The 22,285-nt window shown below is 41.4% G+C and overlaps 1 protein-coding gene and 1 pseudogene across 2 annotated transcripts in view; both read right to left on the bottom strand.

The window, feature by feature from the left end:
• LOC148013661 (uncharacterized) overlaps positions 1 to 13,525 on the bottom strand; it is a 46,862-nt gene extending 33,337 nt beyond the window's left edge. The window contains exon 1 of one of the 2 annotated variants that reach the window (XM_087667810.1): positions 13,333 to 13,525. In XM_087667810.1, coding sequence (XP_087523936.1) covers positions 13,333 to 13,413 — 81 coding nt within the window. In that variant the 5' untranslated portion in view covers positions 13,414 to 13,525. The remainder of the gene's footprint in view (positions 1 to 13,332) is intronic. The other variant, XM_087667809.1, reaches the window with a different exon arrangement.
• A 7,989-nt stretch (positions 13,526 to 21,514) lies between these two features.
• LOC148013662 (putative pyridoxal 5'-phosphate synthase subunit PDX1 pseudogene) lies at positions 21,515 to 21,904 on the bottom strand (annotated as a pseudogene).
• Between the last annotated feature and the right edge of the window lie 381 nt (positions 21,905 to 22,285).

The following is a 22,285-nucleotide window of genomic DNA, read 5'->3' on the forward strand; positions in this document are numbered from 1 at the left end:
ATCTTCTAGGTCACTATTACTTAATCAGCTGCCACCCCTAAAATTAACTTTCCACCAAAAAAAAAAAGTTCAATGTGGTTCCATCCGCCTTGATAGGCCACTAGGTAGCTGACAAGCACTCTTTGTCTGATACCCTATCCTCTCTAGGGTGACTACTTCGACTCCTTCAGTAAGATAACCATCACCTATGTAGTCTTGGTAAGCCACTGGGCAGCCAACATGCACCCTTTGTCCAATGCTCTGGCTACTTCGGGGTGATACGCCTTGGGATAAACATTGTCGTCCTTTCCTTTTAGGCTCAATTTTGGACTTGAGAGGGGGTGTTGAGCTAAAGCATGATTTACAGTTGATTAGCATTTTTAAACAACCCGAAAACTCGCTTAATTAATGAATAATGCAAATTTAGTGCGCAATTCGAGAGAGTTTCAGTGGTCCCCCAAAACACTAATTTTTTGGAATACCCTTCAACATCTATAAATAGACAAGCTGCACAAGCATTCAATCTCATCCTTTTGTGCAAGTTTCTCTCTACCACATAGATTTCAATCATTAGCCACCTACCATCTACTGTCAAGCCATCATCGACTACAACCCATCACTATCCAACCCTAGGCGGCCTATTTCCAACTATTACCTTGTTGTTTGGAAGTCTCCGTATGCTATGTCATCATAGCACCTGATCAACCTAGGTTTTCAGCACCTATTGCAATGCGATAGGCTGCTGTCATTTCTCCCACTAAGCAACTGCTACAATACCTACGTTTTTGCTATCCAACAAGCAGTCTACATCAGCAAACACCTCTCTTATTGTTGCTTTAAATCCCTAGCACTCTGGTGATCAGTGTTTGGTGTCTTCTACACTCCGACTAGTGGTCACAGCAGTTGGGATCCGTCTCCGATGAATATCACTCTCCAACACTACACTACTCTGCCCTTGGGCATTCTGTGCACTCTTACATTCATTTACAGCATTCATTCACTTCAAGGTTTCTTCTCTCTATGTTTGTCTCTATGTTTGAGTTTTAAGTTTTTGTGTTTTGCCTTTTGCATTTAGGGTTTGAGTTTTGCTTATCTCTATCTCTGTCTTTGTGTTTCAGTCTTGGTCGTACATGTGTTTCCTCAGTGCAAATCCTAGCATATCTTCACAAAGAGATGATGGCTTCTTCTCTTAATGCTTATAGGATTTTGGTCACCATTATTTCAGTGATGCTTGCACTTTGTATCATCATCCGTTTGCATCTTGATGATCATGATTATAAAAGGAAACTTTGAACAAGTAAACAAATCCCCTATGAGGGCACTATCCAAGTAGCACTATTGCATAGCATTTTATTTTGAGCATGACTCTTGCATTACCCCATGCATTGATATTTTGTTCTTGTGAGTATGAATCTATGCATACTTACCCATTTTCCCTTCATCAAAGAGTGGTCGACTTGGATCTACCATATTCATGGCAACTCATAAGATAGTCTCCATGGCAAGACCTCTATAGCAACATTCACCACATACGTCTATACTTTCCTCATCATTGACACCCAAGACGAGTGGTTGAAACAGCTTTCATTGATGTTAGATCCGACCATCCCTTTCTTTCCCCATGGGCACACATACTTTTTTCGAACACCCATTATAAAAAAAAATTTTAAAAAGCCAAGATCCACCATATTCATGGCAACTCATAAGGCAATCTCCATGGCAAGACCTCTAGAGCAACATTTATCACATACTTCTATATTTTTCTCATCACTAGCACCCAAGGTAGGTGATTGGGATAGCTTTCATTGATGTTGGATCTAACCATCCCTTCTTTTCCCCATGGGCACTATAGTTTTTTTTAAAATACCCAAAAAAAAAGAGAGTTCAAAGCAGTTTCATCACCTTTGTAGGTGAAAGCAGTCTTTGGAAGTCAAAAGGGCAATAGACCACATTTAGCAAACACTTGACACAGTTCAACAATAAATTCAGTAAGAAAAATCCACACATAATTGGAGCTAGAGTGCTTCTGCATCACACATGACACCTGTTGGCCCCAAAGCTTAGTGCCTCTTTTGGTAATTCTTTAGATTATCGATGTATGCTCGAAATTGGTTATAAATGATTGTATTTCAGCTATTTCTCGCAGCACAACTTATCCACATGTACATAATAACCTTGTCACCTTCAATGTTAACCTCCAACCAACTATAGTGTGTTCAAAAATGCGACTGAACACTTCAACCTGCCAAACCCTAAAATTAGGGCCAACATTTTGTCAGAAGTGGATGCAACAATGGAAGCATATACATATGCTGATATAGACTATTGAACACAAGGCAAAGATAAAAGAATACTGCAAAAGAAGAGAACTCAAACGAAGACTCCCAAAATGGAATCCATATACCAAGATATGAGATAGTCTTGTACAAAAGTGATTCATTAGCTGCATGGGCACTCACACTAGCTCCTCTCTCCAATTAAGACATCTAAGTGATGAATACCATAACTGAGGAGGAGGAGCACAATATATAGGTAATAAATATGTCATAAACAACAATTGGTTGACCAACATTAAATGTTGGCCGACTAGTCGATTGGCATAAAATGCCCTAATATGCCACAAATAAAGTACATTAAAAATGCCTAAAATATCTTAACACATGCCTAGCCCAATCTAAGACACACAAACTCACACATGACCTCACATATTTGCTAACACTCTCTCAAATCATGGGTAATCACTAATCTGATACAATACGATATACAATGATAATGTCCCATCATAGTACATACAACGATGTCCACTAGAGTAGAACCATGGATACCCAAGCAATAGGTACACAAGCCACCACCAAGGTGCCTCGAAGGAAAGCTAATGTCGATCTCAATCATACCAACTCCTGAAAATAGAGAAGAAACAAAGCAGCTTTCAATGCCTATAAACAATGTCTTGCAGTAGCATACAAGACCATCCCATCAAAAATGCCTCTAAACATGTGTAGCTGTGGCTTTCCCACCTTTGGCTAGACTACCAAAATGTCCCCTCATGTATACTCAACCTAGGAGCCAAGCCCGCTCTTTGTCAAATACCAGCCCATCATGAACCTAGCTGTCAATCCCAGCTCCATGATTTAAACCTGTCAAACTTCCATCGATACATCAGGGATGTCTCTCTTGGAACCTATGCACCTATATACCCGTATAGATGAGGCTCAACTGCCCCATCTCAACGCCCGCTCACACTCCCTCTCCAGCAATGGAGAGTCATGAGGGATAACCACATCACATATACTAGAAAGCATCAGAGGAAGGAATAGCCAAGCCCTTCCCTTGATCGGAAGACGAGGATACCTTGCGTGCCTTGGCCTTTGGCAAGGCCAAAGAATCTGAATCGGAGTTTGAGGAAGAAAATGACTCAACAAAAGAGACTGGATCTTGCTGCATCTCCTCCTCCTCCTCCTCCTCCTTCCTTGAAGCTACTTACTCTTTATAGTCCTTTCATAAGTGTCCCTTCTTACCATAGTGATAACACTAGGCCTTCAGCTTCTTCTTGTCACCCCTCCCGGAAGCTACAAGAGCCTCAATAGAGCCTGTATAATGAGACGGAAACTTGCCCTGTAGATGGAAAGATGTCTCATGCTCAAACACCATAAAGGACATATGGGTAAAGCTCACAGGTGTCAAGGATATCTGCACCCTCAAAGCATTGGCTACTCCATCAAACTCCAAGGAAAGCTTGTAGAGTACCGTCCCTATAAGATGTGCCTCTGGAAGAGCAGACTACATGTGTCGAAGTTGGTCCTATACCTCTCTAACAAGGAGCAAAAATAACTAAATAGTGTCCTTTGGCTTGAACTTCATCTCTTGGAGCTGTCCATAAAGTATCACTACACACATAATGAAAGATGCCTCGTACAACATCTGAAGCTTTGACCATGCTTTGGGAGATGTCCTACAAGAGATGACCACAAGTAGAATTTCTTTAGAAATACATCGAAGAAGGGCAAAATAGGCAGGTGTGTCATTCTTATTCCATATAAGCACAGTTTCCTCATGATTGTGCTCATCAAAATCTTCTAGAACTGAAAAAGGATGCTGAGGACATCGAATAGCTCCACAAACAATGTACCATGACCACTTCTGCACAAACCACGCTTTTATAACAGCACTACAATTTAAATAGTCAAGGCCATGTAACTTTATCATCAATAGAAGTGCACGCAAGAGCCATCTGGAGACAATAGGAAGAGAAGATAGGGAATAGAAGGTGGACAGAGAGAGAAGACAGCCAAACCAGCAGCAAGACTCCACAAAATGAGAGTTCACATGCAGTGTAAACCAATACCTGATCAGAAAAGAAGGGTGACTACTGCAAAAGAATGAAAACTCAACCAAAAACTGCCATAAACAACAAAAACGCCTGTAGAAACAGTTGCCCAGCCACAATTAAAATCAAAAAACCAAATACACATGCTGAGGGAGCAATAAATGCAGCAAACTGACAATGACAAGCAAAAATGCAGGCAACAGTGAGCAGCAAACAAGCTGAATAGGAGGCACCAGCAGGTCGTCTGGGCAGAAGAGGTGTGACAAACCCGAAATCAGCAGAAAAACTGCAGGATGAACATAGATCCTGCAATCTGATACCGTGCCAGAAGTGGATGCAGCAATGGAAGCGTATATGTATGCAGAAAGAGACTGCTGAACACAAGACAAAGAAAAAAGAATAACATTGCAAAAAAGGAAAACTCAGAAGAAGTCTCAAGAAATGGAAGCCATATACCAAGACATGCGACAATTACATACAGAAGTGAGTCACTAGCTGCACGGGCACTAGCAATGGCTCCTCTCTCCAATCAAGACCTCTGGGTGATGAATATCATAACTGAGGAGGAGCACAATATATACATAATAAATATGCCATAAACAGCAGCTGCTTGAAATATCTAACACGTGCCTTGCCCAGAGTGGCATGCATAGACTTATACATGAGCTGACATATCTACTAACACATTTGAACCCGATTTTGCATAGCATGTCAAAGTGAAGCGATGCAAAAGCCAATGAACAGGGCAAGAGGAGAGAGAAAGAAAGAGAGAGAAACGCAGAAAATCTACAATGATGAATGTTGTATTAGAATGCAGATATATACACGGGTGTAGAGAGAATGTCTATGTATGTCTTCACCTCGAAGATCTCACTCTCTATGAGCCCTGAGGGTAGTCTCCATGAATTGCAGCCTGAAAACTGAGAGCACAACTACGCAAAAGTGTGAAGACTAGGGCCAATAAATAGGCCACTAATGATGCCCCAAAATAATGAAGGTCGACTCGACAAAAAACTGTCTGATTACAACCCCATTGTCCCCGACCTGACACATATCTCCAGCCTATCACCTATTGCTGGCATCAGCTGCCACGTGGATTGCATGTTGTACCTGCTGCACCTGCCTATCTAGGGAATGTCAATCTCTAGCACCCCCTCTTAGATCCTGGACACGGCAGAAGGCTAAGGGATCTAGAGTGTTGTCGAAGTAAAGCCTAAGGAACCGCCTTCATAAACAAGTCTACAAGATTGTCCTCTATCTTGCAGTAGACAAAGGAACTCATCCAATGTCATGAGGATGTGTATTTTGAAACCTCACTTAGCATGTGGATTAATTTCTAATCACATGATTAAGTAAATGTTGCACATGTGAGGTGCAACTGGGGTTAAAGTAAATTTACAAGCCCAGGAAGAAATCACGGGATGTCAAAGGCAAAAGTTGCTATAAGTTATGCCGCATAGGTACTTGGTGGTATCTGGTGCTAGTTGTTAGCCTAGGTCATCCATTTGGCCATAAGTGTCAGTTGGTGACACTAGAGAAGTGGCGTTTAATGGTACCTGACGCCAATCTGATGGTCAAAGATGGCACAGAGACACTCGGGAATGGAAGTTGCCTAGCCAATTAATTATTGGCCAGTCATATTATTTTTCAAGGCACCGAAATAATTATTAAATTAATTTTCAATATTCTAAGGCTGAAAATTAATATTTAATTATAAAAATGCTAAAAAACCATTTGGAAAGGCTACCACTTGTGAAAAATGCCCATGTAAGACTGAAAAACGTCTTTAGAGACTGGAGAGAGGCATTCCTATAAATTCAGCCTGCAAGAGAGAGGGAGGGGAGGCTGCTAGTCTGATTTACAACTATGGAGGACCTTGTAAGGCTGCCAAGGGCAAGAGAAGACCAATCACCAGCAGGAGGCAGCATCTACAGGCTGTTGAGACAGGGCAGCAGCTGTAAACAACTGATTTTCTTCAGTTCTTTGCATCTACAAGCTGTTGTGGCAGGGTAGGAGTTGCATTTGACTGATTTTCAGTCATTCTTTGAGACAAAACTCTGAATTTTCTCTCTCTACAGCTTTTCCTCTCATCTCCCAACCATTTCACAACCTTGCTCCGAAGATCTCAACATTCGGACCCTTGGAGGCTGAGAAATTGCAAATTTCTCTACTGTAAACCCTAATTTACAGCAGAAATTAGGGTTTAGCAGCAGCCTTGGGAAGCGTGCTAAAAATTGGATGCTCCAAGACTTGGATTCAACAAGGCTAAAGGTGAATTTCAACTGAATTCAAGTGGAGGACTAGCCAACCATTGAATTTGGGGCATTTCCATCATCTATGAAGTGGGTGAAGGCCAATTGAGTGCCCGAATCAAGAGGCAAAATAGATTGAAGACTTGCTAGTCACTTTGGATAGCAAGGGGAGTTGAAATACCGAAAGGGATTGGGAGAATCCCATTGTAAATCAACTTTTTCTTCAATAAAGCTAAAGAAATCCCAGAAGGGGTGCCAATTTTGGGGCCAATCGAGTGTGCATTGTCCAAGTTCAGTAGGTAAATTTGTATTTTCAGATTTGCATTTATTGTTTGCTGCTGTAATTAAGTTGTAATCAGGGATTTACCACCCTATCTGAGGAGAAAGGCTGGTTTCATCCAGAATCTTCTCCCAAATGAAATGGTATTGGATCTCAATATGCTTCGTCCAAGTATGAAACACAAGGTTCCTGGCCAAGGCAATGCAATTCTCATTGTTGCGCTGAAGAACAGTAAGACCTCGCTACGGGCAACCAAGCTCCTCTAAGAGCCTATGAAGCCACACTATCTCACAAGTAGTAGAAGGCGCCGCCCAATACTCCGCCTTAGTCAAAGATAGGGCAACCGTGGGTTACTTCCTTCTGCTCCATGAAATCGCACCAGCACCAAAGGTAAAGCAATAACCTGTCATGGACCTACGATGATCCACACCGCCAACCTAATTGGAATCACTCCATCTTGTAAGGACCAAGTCTGTAGCACCTGTACCTACAGGATAATAGACTCCAAGATCAGGAGTCCCTCATAGAAACCGCAAAATCCTCTGAGCAGTTGGTGCACCATCTTGGGTTCACTCATGAACCTGGCTAGCCCAAGGCTATAGCGAGCTTTCCGCAACCTGTACACCTTACCATTAGAAGAACCGAAGCCGAGAGGTTGCTTAATATAGATCTCCTCCTTCAACTCCCAATCCAAGAAGGCAGACTTCACATGCAAGGACGACACGAATAGTAGCCATCGAAGTTGTAGAGGCAAAAGCATCATAAAAATCAATGCTTGGGGCATTGTGCAAAACCTTTAGCAACAAGGCAGGCCTTGTGCTTGTCCAATGTGCCATCACTACGGTACTTGGTCTTAAAGACCCATTTGATTCCAATGATCTTTTTATGAGACGGCTTTGGCACAAGATACCAAAGGCCATTCCACTCCAGCTCCTGCTCCATTGCTCTCTGCCAATGATCATGCTATAAAGCCTCCTTCACGAAGGTGGGCTCCCAATCTTGCATGACACGAGTCATCAAACAGTAATTAGTGTAAACAAGCTCGATGTAATGTGCATGGTTCTGTGCAGAGAACGCCATGGGCCATCTTGCGGCTACCACTCCTCAAGGACCCCCTCAATCCCTGCATCGCGAAGAGTGTCAGGAGTCCAACAAGGAGGAGGCCGGATCTCGCCTCGTCATTCACCAGTTGCTAAAGCTTCTCGAAGGTCCATCGACAGCTAGGGTGCAATCAGTGAGTCCGATGGGTGAGAACTAAGTTCCTCATCCGCAAAAGAGTCCTCAAGAGGCACAAGCTCCGGAGGAACAATCGTGGGTGCTCGATTATCACCAAGATCTCCAAGAATAGGGTGCTCCTCATCCCCCTTTGAGGCTGGAACTACCACGAACCAACCATCACGGCTCGTGTAGACATCCCGCTTCACAGGATCATACAATCGGTAACCTTGAATCTGCGAGCTATATCCCACAAAGACCTGTCGTTTGGAAGCCGCTTCAAATTTGTCACGCTATGTTTTCGGAATGTGAACATAGACATCACACCCAAAAACCTTGAAATAATAAACATCTAGCTTGGACTCAAAGTATGCCTCATAGGGAGTCATACCAACAATAGCGCAAGTAGGGGATCAATTTAGAATGTGAATGGCAGTAGCCACAACCTCAACCCATAGACACTGAGGTGTCTAACGATGCTCCAACATGGTATGGGCCATCTTGATCACACTGCGATTCTTCCGCTCCAACATGCCATTCTCCTAAGGGTATTTGTATTGGCAAACTCTTGGTGAATACCACGATTTGCACAAAAACAAGCAAGCTCATTAGAAACAAATTCTCCGCAATCATAAGGTCTTCAATTTCCGGCCCGATCGGTTCTCCTCGAAGAGCAACCAATTTGTAAAGTGGGAGAAAGTCTCTAACTTCAGATTCAAGAAATAAGCCCATGTCATCTTGCTGTAATCATCCATAATTAGCATGAAATACAAGCTTCCTCTAAGGGACTCCATCCTCATTGATCCACAAAGATTGGTAGAAACAAGCTATAAGGGTGTTGAAGACCGCCTCGAAGCCTTGCTAGGAATAGCATCACGAGTTTGCTTCCCATGGATGCAAGATACACAAGGTTGCTAGCTCACCATAATATCCAGCAAACCTCGAACAAGCTATCTGACAAACACCTTCCAAAGGTAATCATACTTGAGGTGGCCAAACCGAGTATGCCAAAGCTTGGACTAAGTTTAAAAGATAAGAAGAAGAGAAGTCAAGGCAGAAGAAGACCGCAACTTATAGACTCCATTCTCCTCATAACCTGAAGAAAGAACCTATCTCGATCCACGATCAAGATCCGAAAAGAATCCACATCAAATTCGACTAAGAGGCCAAGGGCACAAATCTTATGCACCAAAAGTAGATGGTATCCCAAGGCCGGCACATAAAGCACCTCAAATGTATGGGCACCACCTCGCCCATCTCGAATAAGATGCAAGTAGGAATAGAAGAACCATCACCAATGAGAATATGGCCATGTGAAGGCCGCAAATAAGTAACACTTGAGGAAGGAGTCATATGCCGTGAGACACGACTGTCATTAATCCACTCTTGAGTGTATGGGGCCATCAATGCAGCATCAGAAGCTTATAGGATCAGTACCTCAACCACCTCTAAGTGGAGAAAAGCAGATGATGAGGGGGCAGCCACAGCTCCGAAATCCTTTGAAGATTTCTCCTTTCCATCTTCTCCTTGTCGGGGCAATCCTTCTAGTGACTTGCCTTGCCACAAATGTGACAAGTGGACTCCTTTTCCTTGTTCTTCTTTGATTTGTCCTCCTCCTTCTTTTTTTGGTCCTTTCCTTTTTTCTAAGAAGACTGGCCAACCAAGGCCTTAGATTTAAAAGCATTGGTCTCTTTCAATTGCTCATCTTGGTCCAAGACCATAGGAACCAACTCCTCCCGCCAAAGTCTCAGACCGCCCTGAAGCAATCAAAGCGGAATAAAAATCACTGAAACAGGGCAGTAACTATGAAAGAAGAGTTATCGCCATGTCTTCAAAAGTGATCATCTTCCTTGCATTTTGAACTTGCATATGAAGCTGCCTCAGCTTGTTAATATGCTCCCGCATAAAAGATGACTTGTTGACACTCATAGTCCTCATCTGTACTTCCAAAGAAACTCGTTTCATGACAGTCGTATAATTATACACCTAATCAAGCTCTAGCCATATCTCACGGGCCACCGTCAAATGCTCAATATGAGAGAGAACAGCTGTAGTGCATAAGAGATAAAAACAAGTGATGCGGGCATTAAGTTTGTCCCAATGTGCCTAAACCTTTGCCAACTCCAACTTATCACTGGAAGAGAGTCTAGACTCATCTTACAAAAAAGGACGATGAATAGCCTCTATAACAAGCTTCACTAAATCATAGGACTCCAAAATGGCAAGCATCATAACCCACCAAATGTGGTAGTTCTCGCCATCAAGCTTTTGATCTGATGGAAGAGTCGATAACACGGGTATCTTCCTGTCCACGATCGCCTAAAACTTTGTCTCTACCTCAGAAGACATCTTCACCTACAATGTCTGCACAAAATACAAAAAGCAACACCCTCTGACTATGTAAAAGCAGCTTGCTAAGGCTCTTTGTCGCTCGTCGCGCTCCTTCACCCGTCAAAAGTGATGAAAAGGTAAAATTTGCACTTGAAGGCCCAAAACACGGCCTTTTTCCTTCTCTAACAGCAAAAACCAACAGCACGTTCAGCAAATCTTCTCCTTTCTCAGACACTCATGCTTGCCTCAAGCTCTCAGCCTTGTTCTGATGTCCAGTCCTCCTGCTCGCCCTTGAATGCTAAAAATGCAATGTTGTGTCGCACTAAAACCTCCTCTTCAGGAAGGTCCACCCTTGGTCAATCCTTCAATGCTCTAATACCATGTCAGAGTGAAGCAATGCGTAAGCGAATGACCAAGACAAGGAGTGAATAGAGAGAGAAGAGAGAGAAAGAAAGACAGTGAAATGCAGAAAACCTACAGTGAAGAATGTTGTATAAGGATGCAAATACATACACCGGTACAGAGAGAATGTTTGCATATGTCTCCACCTCGAAGATCTCACTCTCTGTGAATCCCGAGGGAAATCTCCACAATTTGTAGCCTAAAAACCGAGAGCAAAATTGTGCAAAAGTATGAAGACTGGGGCCAATAAATAGGCCACTAATGATGCACCAAAATATTGCAAGTCAACTGCATTAAATGCAACCAACTGGACAGAAAACAATCCAACTGCAGCCTCACTATCCAACCTGACACGTGTCTCTAACTTGTCACTTGCTAACGTCAACTACCATGTGGACTACCTTTTGTACCTGCTGCACCTGCCTGTCTAGGGAATGTCAATCTCTAACAGAGCATTCACCTAGACTGTCTTGCATAGTTCCCATGCAATCCCACATTGTTTCTCTCACAACAAAGGGGTTTCTCATAATAAACTTTAAGAATGTCACTTTCTTCGCCACAAAATTGCCCAAATATACATTTTCAAGCTTCTCTCAATGTTTGATATGGCCGATTGTCAGCCTATTTCTTGTCTCCATGAACCCAAAGTCCAAGCTTTTAGCAGCAGGAGCTCCCCTTACAGATGCTACCCGTTATAGGTATCTTGTTGGCTCCCTCATCTAGCTTGTTCACACCCAAGTGAATATTTCTTTTGTTGTGGCATTGTTGTCTTCTTTCATGAAGACTCCTACTCAGGAGCGTTGGAGAGCAGCCTTGTGTGTTCTACAGGATCATGTATGAAGAGAGGGTTACTCTCTCTAGTTGGAGTGACTCTAATTGGGCAGATAATGTGGATTCACGACGGCCCTTTATGCCTTCTCGCTTGGATCAGGAGTTTACCTCATGGAGCAGCAAGAAGCAGCCTATTGTCGCCCTTTCTTCTACATCTATGAAGTATTGATGGAAATTGGTTTTTCTCAGCTTGGACCTACAAAGCTACGTATGGACAACTGGAGTACTCTCACTCTAGCAAAGAACCATGTGTTTCATGCTCGCACAAAGCACATCGAGGTTCAATACGACTATATTCGAGAGGGGATCCTATATTCCGAGTTAGCAATGGCCTCCTATCCCACAAAGGACAATGCGACAGATCTCTACATTGCCATGATTTTTTTTTTTGACGGGGGGGAGGGGGGGGAACCCCGGTAGCCTACCCATGTTAGTTATGTCAGTCTATTATTTCTTGATTATGAGCTCCTGTCAAAGTCTGATGGAGACATAGGAGCTCTACCAATTTAGATGCATTTTCTTTATTTATCGACTTCCTGTGTGAATTCCTAGGCCAGTTATTGCTTTCCACAATGTGCCTACACCTACCGGACATTGTCGTTGTCATCTAGGATTCTTCCCGGGTCACCCCTATTTTTTTGGCATTTTATTCTCCAATGAAGAGCATTTATTGCTGGTCGGCCAACATTTATGGCCTCTCCCAGGGCAAGTTAGCCAAATTTAGGCATTTATGGCTATTTATAGCTAGTCCCCCCTCCTCCACTTGGCAAATACACACTCTTTAGTATTCAATCTTTCCTTTGCAAGTGCACACTCCAACACTTCAACTCTCTATGCTTGGTGCTACCGTCATTAGCTTGATCCGGTGCCCTCACTAACGCTTTGGGTTGCATGCAAGGCATAATCATTGTATCATCATTCTTCTTCAATCAATGCAATATTCTTCCTTCATCCAATGCTTCCTCTCTTTCTCTCTCTCTACTTCTCTCTACGTTCCTATCTCTCTTCTACTACGCACTCTCACATAAACCTAACATGGCCATCAATTGATAACCAAAGAGTAAATCCAATCATGCTAGTAATGCACTAGAGAGACATGCCACGACTGAACCAATTGCTCCAAGAGTGTAAATACCCCTAAAGAAGTGAGTGCTCTAAAGGTGCATATGATTCAACCATGCTCCAAGTGAAAGAACTCCAACAATGCAAATGCTCTGAGTCTAAGAGCTTCAACCTTCAAGGTTTGCATTTTACAGAGTACTCCAAACATGCAAGAGCTTTGAGCCTATTGCTATGCCATGGACAGCAAGAAAGGATGTTGACACATATAAACGTTTAGCTAAGCTGCATGTTCCTCTACGAGACAACATGCACATTCAGAACATTAAAAGAAAGGTCCGATGTATAGCTTTTAGCATATGCACTAATACAGAGTTTCCATTCGGATCAAAGCTAGGTAAATGCCCTTTAAACGGTATCATGAAAACAAAGCATAGAGAAGCTCAAGGCAGCTGATACAGCAGAAGCAGAAAGCGATACATCTGAAATAGCTATTCTACAATCGAAGGCGATCAGTGCCTTACGTGCTCCGATTCTGTAAGTTTCTGATGGAATCTTATGTCTATCATCCGCTCCGAAAGGAACATGGCGATGGATCGGAACGATCACGAATCAAGAGTATGAAAAAAAGTACAGTGGAGGGAGGAGATGTGTACCTTGCTGGATGAAGCTGGAGATCCTGGCGGGGCTGAAGGCCAAGCTCTGGCTTGTTGCTGATCCATGGCGCTTCGAACCATAGCTGAGCGGATCCTCTCTCTCTCTCTCTCTCTCTCTCTCTCTCTGTGCCCGCAAGCGAGGACGGACGCTGGACCCGACACAGCAGTCACGACCAAAAGAAAAAGAACGAGGGAGGCCCCAGGGGAAAAAAGGAAGCCTTGCGAGAGTTAGCTACCCTTCGTAATAAGAATTTACCCGACCAGCATAATCGTTTCTTTCGCTTTTCTTTTCCATTAACTGAATTTAAGTTGCCACATAATCTTTGTTAATAATATAGTAGCTAACATTTTTTCGCATATAAGAAACATTAGGTCTAAGGTCCCTTAGTAGGAGAAAGCAGTTTCATGTGGAAAGCGAAGTTGCTCTGCAAACTCGCACTTCCTCACCATACATTATATTTTGGTTTCCTCGTGTGTTTTTGTGTGCATGTATGTCCACTTCCATCACCACCTACGAATTAAGCATACCTTGCATTGATTAATGTGAGCTCAAAGAGAGAGAGCGAGAGAGAGTGTATGTGTGTGTGTATGTATGTGCATGTATGGTGTACTACACAAGGAGAGAGAGAATGTGTGTATGTATACGACAATGTGCTAACAAAGAGATGCAAACACGTGAGGCTATAATTCTCTCTCACATATATATCCTCTTTTTGTCTCAGTTGTACCTCTCTCTCTCTCTCTCTCTCTCTCTCTCTCTCTCTCTCTCTCTCTCTCTCTCTCTCTCTCTCTCTCTCTCTCTCTCTCTCATATTCATCTTACAATGTTTAATACACCACAATACATATACATACACTATTATAACATGTACACATATTCGTAGTTTGTATCCTTGAGTGTAAGAAATCACATGCTTGCTTTGTGTGATATCTAGAAGTGGCTCTATATATGGTCCTTAAGTGTTACAATTAGAAATAACATGAAATGGACCATAAAGTTTAAGTGTATCCAAGCATTACAAAGAGAGTCTTGTAAGAGTATGCACATACAAAGTAACTATGCAAAAAAAAAAGGGGAGAAAACTTATACTTTTATGACACGATAAAATCATATTATGTCTGATTATTAGATACTACCACAAAGTCCTTTGGCCTTTGTAAAATCCACCTTTACACACACACACACACACACACACACATATGGCATACTAATATCATAATATAAATAAAAGATGAAAGGGAACAAATTACAAAATTTGTAACATAAAAGGAATTCTAGTTTAAGTGTATAGAGAGTTATATATACATATAATGTCTTTTATGCATCAAACCTATAAACTTGTATCCATAAACATTTAGGTGTATAGAGAGTTGTAGATGCATGTATACTAAAATCATAATATAAATAAAAGATAGAAGGGAACAAATTACAAAAATTGTAATATATAAGAAATTCTAGTTTAAGTGTATAGAGAGTTACATATACATATAATGTCTTTTATGCATCAAACCTATAAACTTGTATCCATACACATTTAGATGTGTAGAGAGTTGTATATTTATGTAATGCCTTTTATGTATCAAACATGTAAACTTGTATCCGTACACATATTCTTTATTTGTATACTTGAGTGTAAGAAATCACATGCTTGCTTTAAGTGATATATGAAAGTGGCTCTATATATGATCCTTGAATGTTACAATTAGAGATAGCATTGCTATGCTAAAATGGACCACAAACTAAATGTATATTAAATGCACCATAAAGTCTAAGTGTATCTAGGCATTACAAAGGCGTTCCTAATGTTAATAAAAAATAAGACTTTCTCTAAGTGAGCTAACCAAAACAATGCTTTTTTCTTTTTTGAGAAATTATTATGATATTCAAGGATAACATACACAAATGAAGTAAGGCACAAGACAATAGTTTGTTATAAACATTGTGCTAAGGATTCTACACCATAAAGTTAGATATAAGCATTCTAATATCAATTATAAACCTCGGATCAACAAACCTTGAAGTTATTTTCTTGAACATTATAGATGGATGTCATTAAGTTCTACAATCACATAATCTAAAACACTCTTTTAAGTAGTATGTGTGTGTGTGTGTGTGTGCACATACATACATACATACATACATACATACATACATACATACATATATATATATATATATATATATATATATATATATATATATATAGAGAGAGAGAGAGAGAGAGAGAGAGATCCAAATGAATGCATATGCATTCCTTAAATTATCTTGATATTTTAATTGGAGGCTCAATGGATGGATACACACACATGCTTATATATGCATATGCAAGTATAAGACATATAAAGAGATCATAAAGCGATCCCTCAAAACATATACTCAATCTTGCCAATATAAAGCTAGAGCCACTTGAGTCAAAGTCGCATGTTCTTGAAAATTATTGATAAGGTGTCATAAAGTTTGTTGCATCAAAAGTGTGGCATATTTGCTTAGCGGATTACATGAAGCTTACAAAAAGAAAGCTAGTAACATAACAGAGACACAGAGAGAGAGAGAGAGAGAGAGAGAGAGAGAGAGAGAGAGAGAGAGAGAGAGAGAGAGAGAGAGAGAGAGAGAGAGAGAGAGAGAGAGAGAGAGACACACACACACACACACACAAACAGAGAGAGAGAGGGAGGGAGAGAAAAAGAGAATATACGAATATAAATTGTTGGGGAGCTCACAAACAATACTTGGGAGCAAATGCTAATGTTAGGGAGTTGCCAAAAGGGTCGCCCAAGTGACGAGAAGTGCAAGGAGCTAGAGTATGAGTGCAAAATACCTAAGAGACAAGGCAACATTGTAGGCACAAATCATGCACCTTGCTGCTACCCATTGTGTGCGCTAGTTTTGCTCAAGGCTCACTTCACAAGGCTGAAAGGGGTTTAGAGAACCTCTAAAGCAAGTTGGAGCAAGGGGAAACAAATCAAGAGATGATCATAGTCAATGCATACCTCGGGGTATCATAGACATGGCTACAATGAATGAAATAGAGAGACTCGAGATAAATCTCTATGGCATAGCAAATGCTAATGTTAGGGAGTTGCCAAAAGGGTTGCCCAAGTGACGAGGAGTGCAAGGAGCTAGAGTAGGAGTGAAAAATACCAGAGAGACAAGGCAACATTGCAGGCACAAATCATGCAGCTTGCTGCTGCCCATTGTGTGCACTAGTTTTGCTCAAGGCTCACTTCACAAGGTTGAAAGGGGTTTAGAGAACCTCTAAAGCAAGTTGGAGCAAGGGGAAACAAATTAGGGGATGATCGTAGTCAATGCATACCTCGGGGTATCATAGCCATGGCTACAATGAATGAAATAGAGAGACTCAAGATGTTGGGGGTAAAGGTTGTTAGAGAACCTCTAACAACCTTTACCCCCAACATAAATCTCTATGTATAAAATACAATTTTTAAAATATCTAAACATAAATCTCTAAGAAACACTAGTTACTGTTATTTAGATATTTAAATATTAAATTATATATACTTTCAAGCATACACATACCTTCATAGAGAGAGAGAGATGATGATGATGATGGAGAGAGAATATTAATGCAAATCTCAAAGTATTATTATTTAAATATTTAAAATCCAAAATTATATGTACTTTTAAACATTGTATCTTCTCAGCTATACCTTTATAAGTCAAAGAGAGACACATATATACAATTTGAGTCCAATGATCGTGAGTTAAGATATTAAAATCAGCTCCCTTATTGATCAATACATGTGTTTGTTGGGTTGTGAGCATATGCACAAGTAAGGAGGTGCTACTGTCTCTTCATCCTCCGCATCAATTTCTGTTATTGTGGCAACTCAGACATTCATAAGGGACTCTAGCATGGGAGGCTTGTGCAGTGGATGTGTAGGAGGGTAGTACTTCTTTATGTGGTTACTGTTGAAAAAGCCTATGCCCTCTCTATCTAGGGTCTCAAGCTCTACATTGCCAGTTTGGCTGATAGTATGGACTTGCAAATGCTTTGAGTCTAAGAGCTTCAACCTTCAAGGTTGCATTTTATAGAGTACTCCAAACATGCAAGAGCTTTGAGCCTATTGCTATGAGCTTGATTAGGTGTATAATTGGACTATCATGAAACGAGTTTCTTTGGAAGTACAGATGAGGACTATGAGTGTCAACAAGTCATCTTCAGAGAGAGAGAGAGAGAGAGAGAGAGAGAGAGAGAGAGAGAGAGAGAGAAAGAGAATATACAAATATAAATTGTTGGGGAGCTCACAAACAATACTTGGGAGCAAATGCTAATGTTAGGGAGTTGCCAAAAGGGTTGCCCAAGTGACGAGGAGTGCAAGGAGCTAGAGTAGGAGTGCAAAATACCAAAGAGACAAGGCAACATTGTAGGCACAAATCATGCAGCTTGCTGCTGCCCATTGTGTGCGCTAGTTTTGCTCAAGGCTCACTTCACAAGGTTGAAAGGGGTTTAGAGAACCTCTAAAGCAAGTTGGAGCAAGGGGAAACAAATCAGGAGATGATCATAGTCAATGCATACCTCGGGTATCATAGCCATGGCTACAATGAATGAAATAGAGAGACTCAAGATGTGGAAACTTCAATAGTCATGATGTGTGATTGACCTTCTCTTTATTCATTAGTCACACTGAAAGAATAAAGAATGAAGTGACAGTAATAGGTGCCCACCACCTGTAGTGTAGAAGTGTGTGGGTATCGTAAGTGTAGTGAATACACGAGAAGCGTAAGCACATGCACCTTTTTTGAAAGAGAGGGTGAGATAGAGAGTGGACCAGAACCATCATCTTCATTATCTTCTCATTATTCATTGCTTGACTACAAACTGAAAAAGAGACTACAATAGGTTTTACACTAACCATCATGTAACTATGGTTAGATCAAGTCTACACCAACTTATTCAATGTCATACACATGTACAGCTATATCCAGCTAGCGTCAGTCAGTCACACAAACATAAAAAGATATGGGTGGAGCTTGATTTCTAACACTCCCCCTCAAGCTCAAACCATATACAATACCCCAAGTGGCTACCTAGAATAGATGAACTTTTCTTTACCAAGTGATTTGGTAAATATATATGCTACCTAGTCTTTAGACCTCACATGCATCAAGTCAATTAGCTCTACTAGTACCATTTCTCCGATGAAATGGTAATGTACTTCAATATGTTTAGATCTTGCATGGTAGACAGGATTGCTTGCAAGCCTCACACTGCTCATATTATCACAATGCAACTTCACTTTGCTGTCCAAGTGTATCCCCAAGTCATTCAGTAACTTCAACAACCAAAACAGCTTCACAGGTCGCTAAGGCCACATCCCTGTACTCAACTTCTATACTAGACAATGCAATTGTAGGCTGTTTTTTACTTCGCTGATTGACCACATGCTGTTGCCCAATCCAAATGCATATCCACTAGTTGACCTCCTATCATAGGCACAACCAGCCCAATCAGTGTTAGTGTACCCTGTCAAGTTAAGGGGTTTCCGATATGCATAGAATAGCCCATAATCTATCGTCTCCTTTACACATCTCATGATTCTCATGACTGCATCCAAATGCGGTTTGCGAGGCTTCTGCATGAATTGAGTGATCAGTCCCACAACATAGTTCAAGCCAGGTCGAGCAATAGTCAGGTAGATCAAGCTACCCACCATCTATCTATACATGGTTACATTCTCTATTTCATGTCCAACATCAATCTGCAACTTGACATTTTGGTCTAGGGGTGTATCCTTAGCCTTACGTTCAGCCATACCATACTTCTGTAACATGTCATAAGCATATTGCTTTTGTAATAGCCATATGCCTTGAGGCATACACACTACCTCAATTCCCAAAAAATATTTCAACTCACCAAGATCTTTGACTTTGAATTCAATTTGCGGCAATGACTTTATTTCAGCAATCCCATTCTCATCATCTCTAGTAATGATTAAATCATCAACATAGACAACCAGAAACACATACCCATGATCTATCTTCTTCACAAATAAAATATGATTTGCATCACCCAATCTAAATCCATGCTCCTGTAAATAACTGCTAATTTGAGCATTCCAAGCTCTGGGTGCCTATTTTAGCCCGTATAATGCATTTTTTAGCTTGCATACATGTGTCAAAAAATCTAGATGCATATAGCCTTCAGGCTGCTCCATATAAACTTCTTCCTGTAAGTCACCATTCAGAAAGACATCTTTTACATCCATTTACCATAACTTCTAGCCTTTGGTTGTTGCCAATACAATGATTGTTTTGATTGTTGCCATTTTAGCTACATGGCTAAAAGCCTCCTCATAGTCAAGGCCATACTGCTGTGCATACCCTTTTGCGACCAACTTGGCCTTATAGCATTCCAATGACCCATCTGACTTGCATTTAACCTTGTACACCCATTTACAACCAATGGGGACTTTGCTTTTAGGCAATTAAACCAAATCCCATGTTCCATTTTAGCCAAAGCTTAATACTCTTCATCCATGGCAGCACACCAGTTCTCATCTCATCAAACTTAGTGGGTTCTTTGAAACGTGTTACCTTAGTCATATAAGCATAATGACGGGTTGAATGTCCAATGTATGTAAACCTATCAACTGGTCTTCTAACCCTTTTAGATCTTCGCAACTATGGCTTCACTTTGAGCTTGCCTCTCATGAGGTGATACATACCGATTCTGCCTTCCACTAGGTGTCATAACAGAAGGAATCCCCAACTCATTGTCCAACCTATCACTGCTAGACGACTCATAACCTGCAGTAAGTGGACATATTACATCCTCAAACATCTTTTCTTTTCCTTGTTGAGAAACATGGATCTAGAACTATGGTAGCTATGGTGGACGAAGGTTATATACATAAACCATGACTAAGATAAAGAATTGTAACTCAAGTGAATTAGGTTCCAAGATAGATTAACTTGGAGTCATAAACACAATCTTGAGTGTCACAAAATGATGATAGCTTACCTTGAAAATAGAGGCAAGCACATGCTTATATAGCTTTTGGATGGTTCCACTCTTCCTCACTGTGCTTATGGGATTTAGGATATCTCTTCCTAGAGCAACATCATTATCTATCTCTCATACAAAGCCTCTTATGGGCAGCCTTTTCTAGGCATACACCAGCCTCTATGGGCATTCATGTTAAGCCTCATTTGCTATTCTCAACACCCCCCCTCAAATGATGAGTCTCTAACCTTGCTGGCTTTGGCCCCCCTGCATGTAAACATGGACCAGGAGACTAGCTCTTTGGCAACCTAGTCAAGTTAAGGCTTGAAACTTTACATCTTGGTAGGGTTTTTACATCCACTATGGGAAACACGATCCACTAAGGGAGATCCACTATGGGAAATTCTTTGTTGTCAGCAACGGAAATTTCTTTATCTTCTTCTTGCTTCTTTGGCAACCTCTTGGTTTTCATGCCCTCGTCCCTTTCGTTGATGCATGGTACATGCCTTGACTTGATAGATTCTCTTTGGACAACTCTTAACTAGCATGACTTGATAGCTCATTACATTTTCCTTGGACACATAGGATTTGCAACTTGGGTTGAATTTCATGATTTTCTTTTAAGAGTTTCAATCATGGATTTCATGGAGAGGTCTTACCATGAGCTTGCAATTGCTCAGGCAGTGTCTAACTCCTTACAATGAGATTGAGGTTTTTCAAGGATTTAATCAATTGTGTATACAAACACTAGCTTGTTACAAGGATATGAATCACTATTAAGCTCAAAATCAATTACCTCAACTTATGAAAAAGAGGATAATGTGAATGAGGTCAAAACTGAACTGGTAGGTGTGAATATAAGGAGAATAATTTAGCTCACAATAAGAAAAAATAAACAAAGATTCCAGAGTTGATTGTGTCGATGATTGACTGTATCCAATCTGGGAGCTCCTTTGACCTGCTACGTTTCTACCTCTGTTCAAGTCGGTGGGCAACATCCTGGCCATCATCCTATGTCACATCGAGGCCTTCCTAAGAATAGTGTTCATGCCGGCTGTGGCTCAGGTTGAAGGTGTGGGTGATGGCCTTCCTTCAGAGCTTGGGCATCCTGGTGCAAATGCATGAGGATCGGGAAAGCTGCTAGCGAGCTTCTTGAGCGACTTCATAGGTTGCAACGTTGCTTTGCTCTCCTTCTTCTGCTCGATGTAGGAGATGACCTTAGATCATAGGGACCTCTGCTCCCTCTCCATCACCAGCGCCGCCTTGAAGCTTCCGTATTTCTCCAAGAACAGAATGGACGTGCCTCACAATTTCTACAACATTACCAGTGCCAGCCTCACCTTTTGTTCTGATCATGGCTACACCCTCTGCTATTCTTCGCAAAGCCTCTCCCAAGTTTCGACATCCACAGACAAAAGGAATACGAAAATTGTGCTTGTTTATGTGGTTAACATCATCTGCAGGTGTCAACACTTCGCTTTCATCGATGTAATCAACACCAATAGCCTCAAGTATCTGGGCTTCAACAAAATGCCCAATCCTTGCTTTTGCCATAACAAGGATAGTGACTGCATTCTTGATTTCCTTGATCAGGCCGGGGTCACTCATTCTTGCAACTCCACCTTCAGCCCTTATATCAGCTGGTACACTCTCTTGTGCACGTCCCTCACCGTCTCTCTGTGGTCTGCTCTACTTTTTGGATTACCGGGACTGATTCCATTCGCAAATGGCAAACAATGGAGTTGTTGCCGTGTATGGGAACGGACCTATGTTAACCCCAACACAAAGAAAGCAAAAGGAAGTGGAAAAGACGTAGGGCAAAGGCGGAAAAAAGGTAGCCCGACTGAAGAAAGAAAAGGAGAAAAGGCCAAAAGCGCAAGGGCAACCTTAAAAGTCCAAGGCAAAGGCAAAAGGGGAAAGGCGCATTTTAAAATGAAAAGGCGCACCCTTAAATCTTGTAAAAGAGCGCCGGGCTCTCACCCGTGCAAT

This window comes from Lygodium microphyllum, chromosome 26 (assembly GCF_053477565.2).
Source record: "Lygodium microphyllum isolate KBCC chromosome 26, Lygodium_microphyllum_v1.1.10, whole genome shotgun sequence".
NCBI lineage: Eukaryota > Viridiplantae > Streptophyta > Polypodiopsida > Schizaeales > Lygodiaceae > Lygodium > Lygodium microphyllum.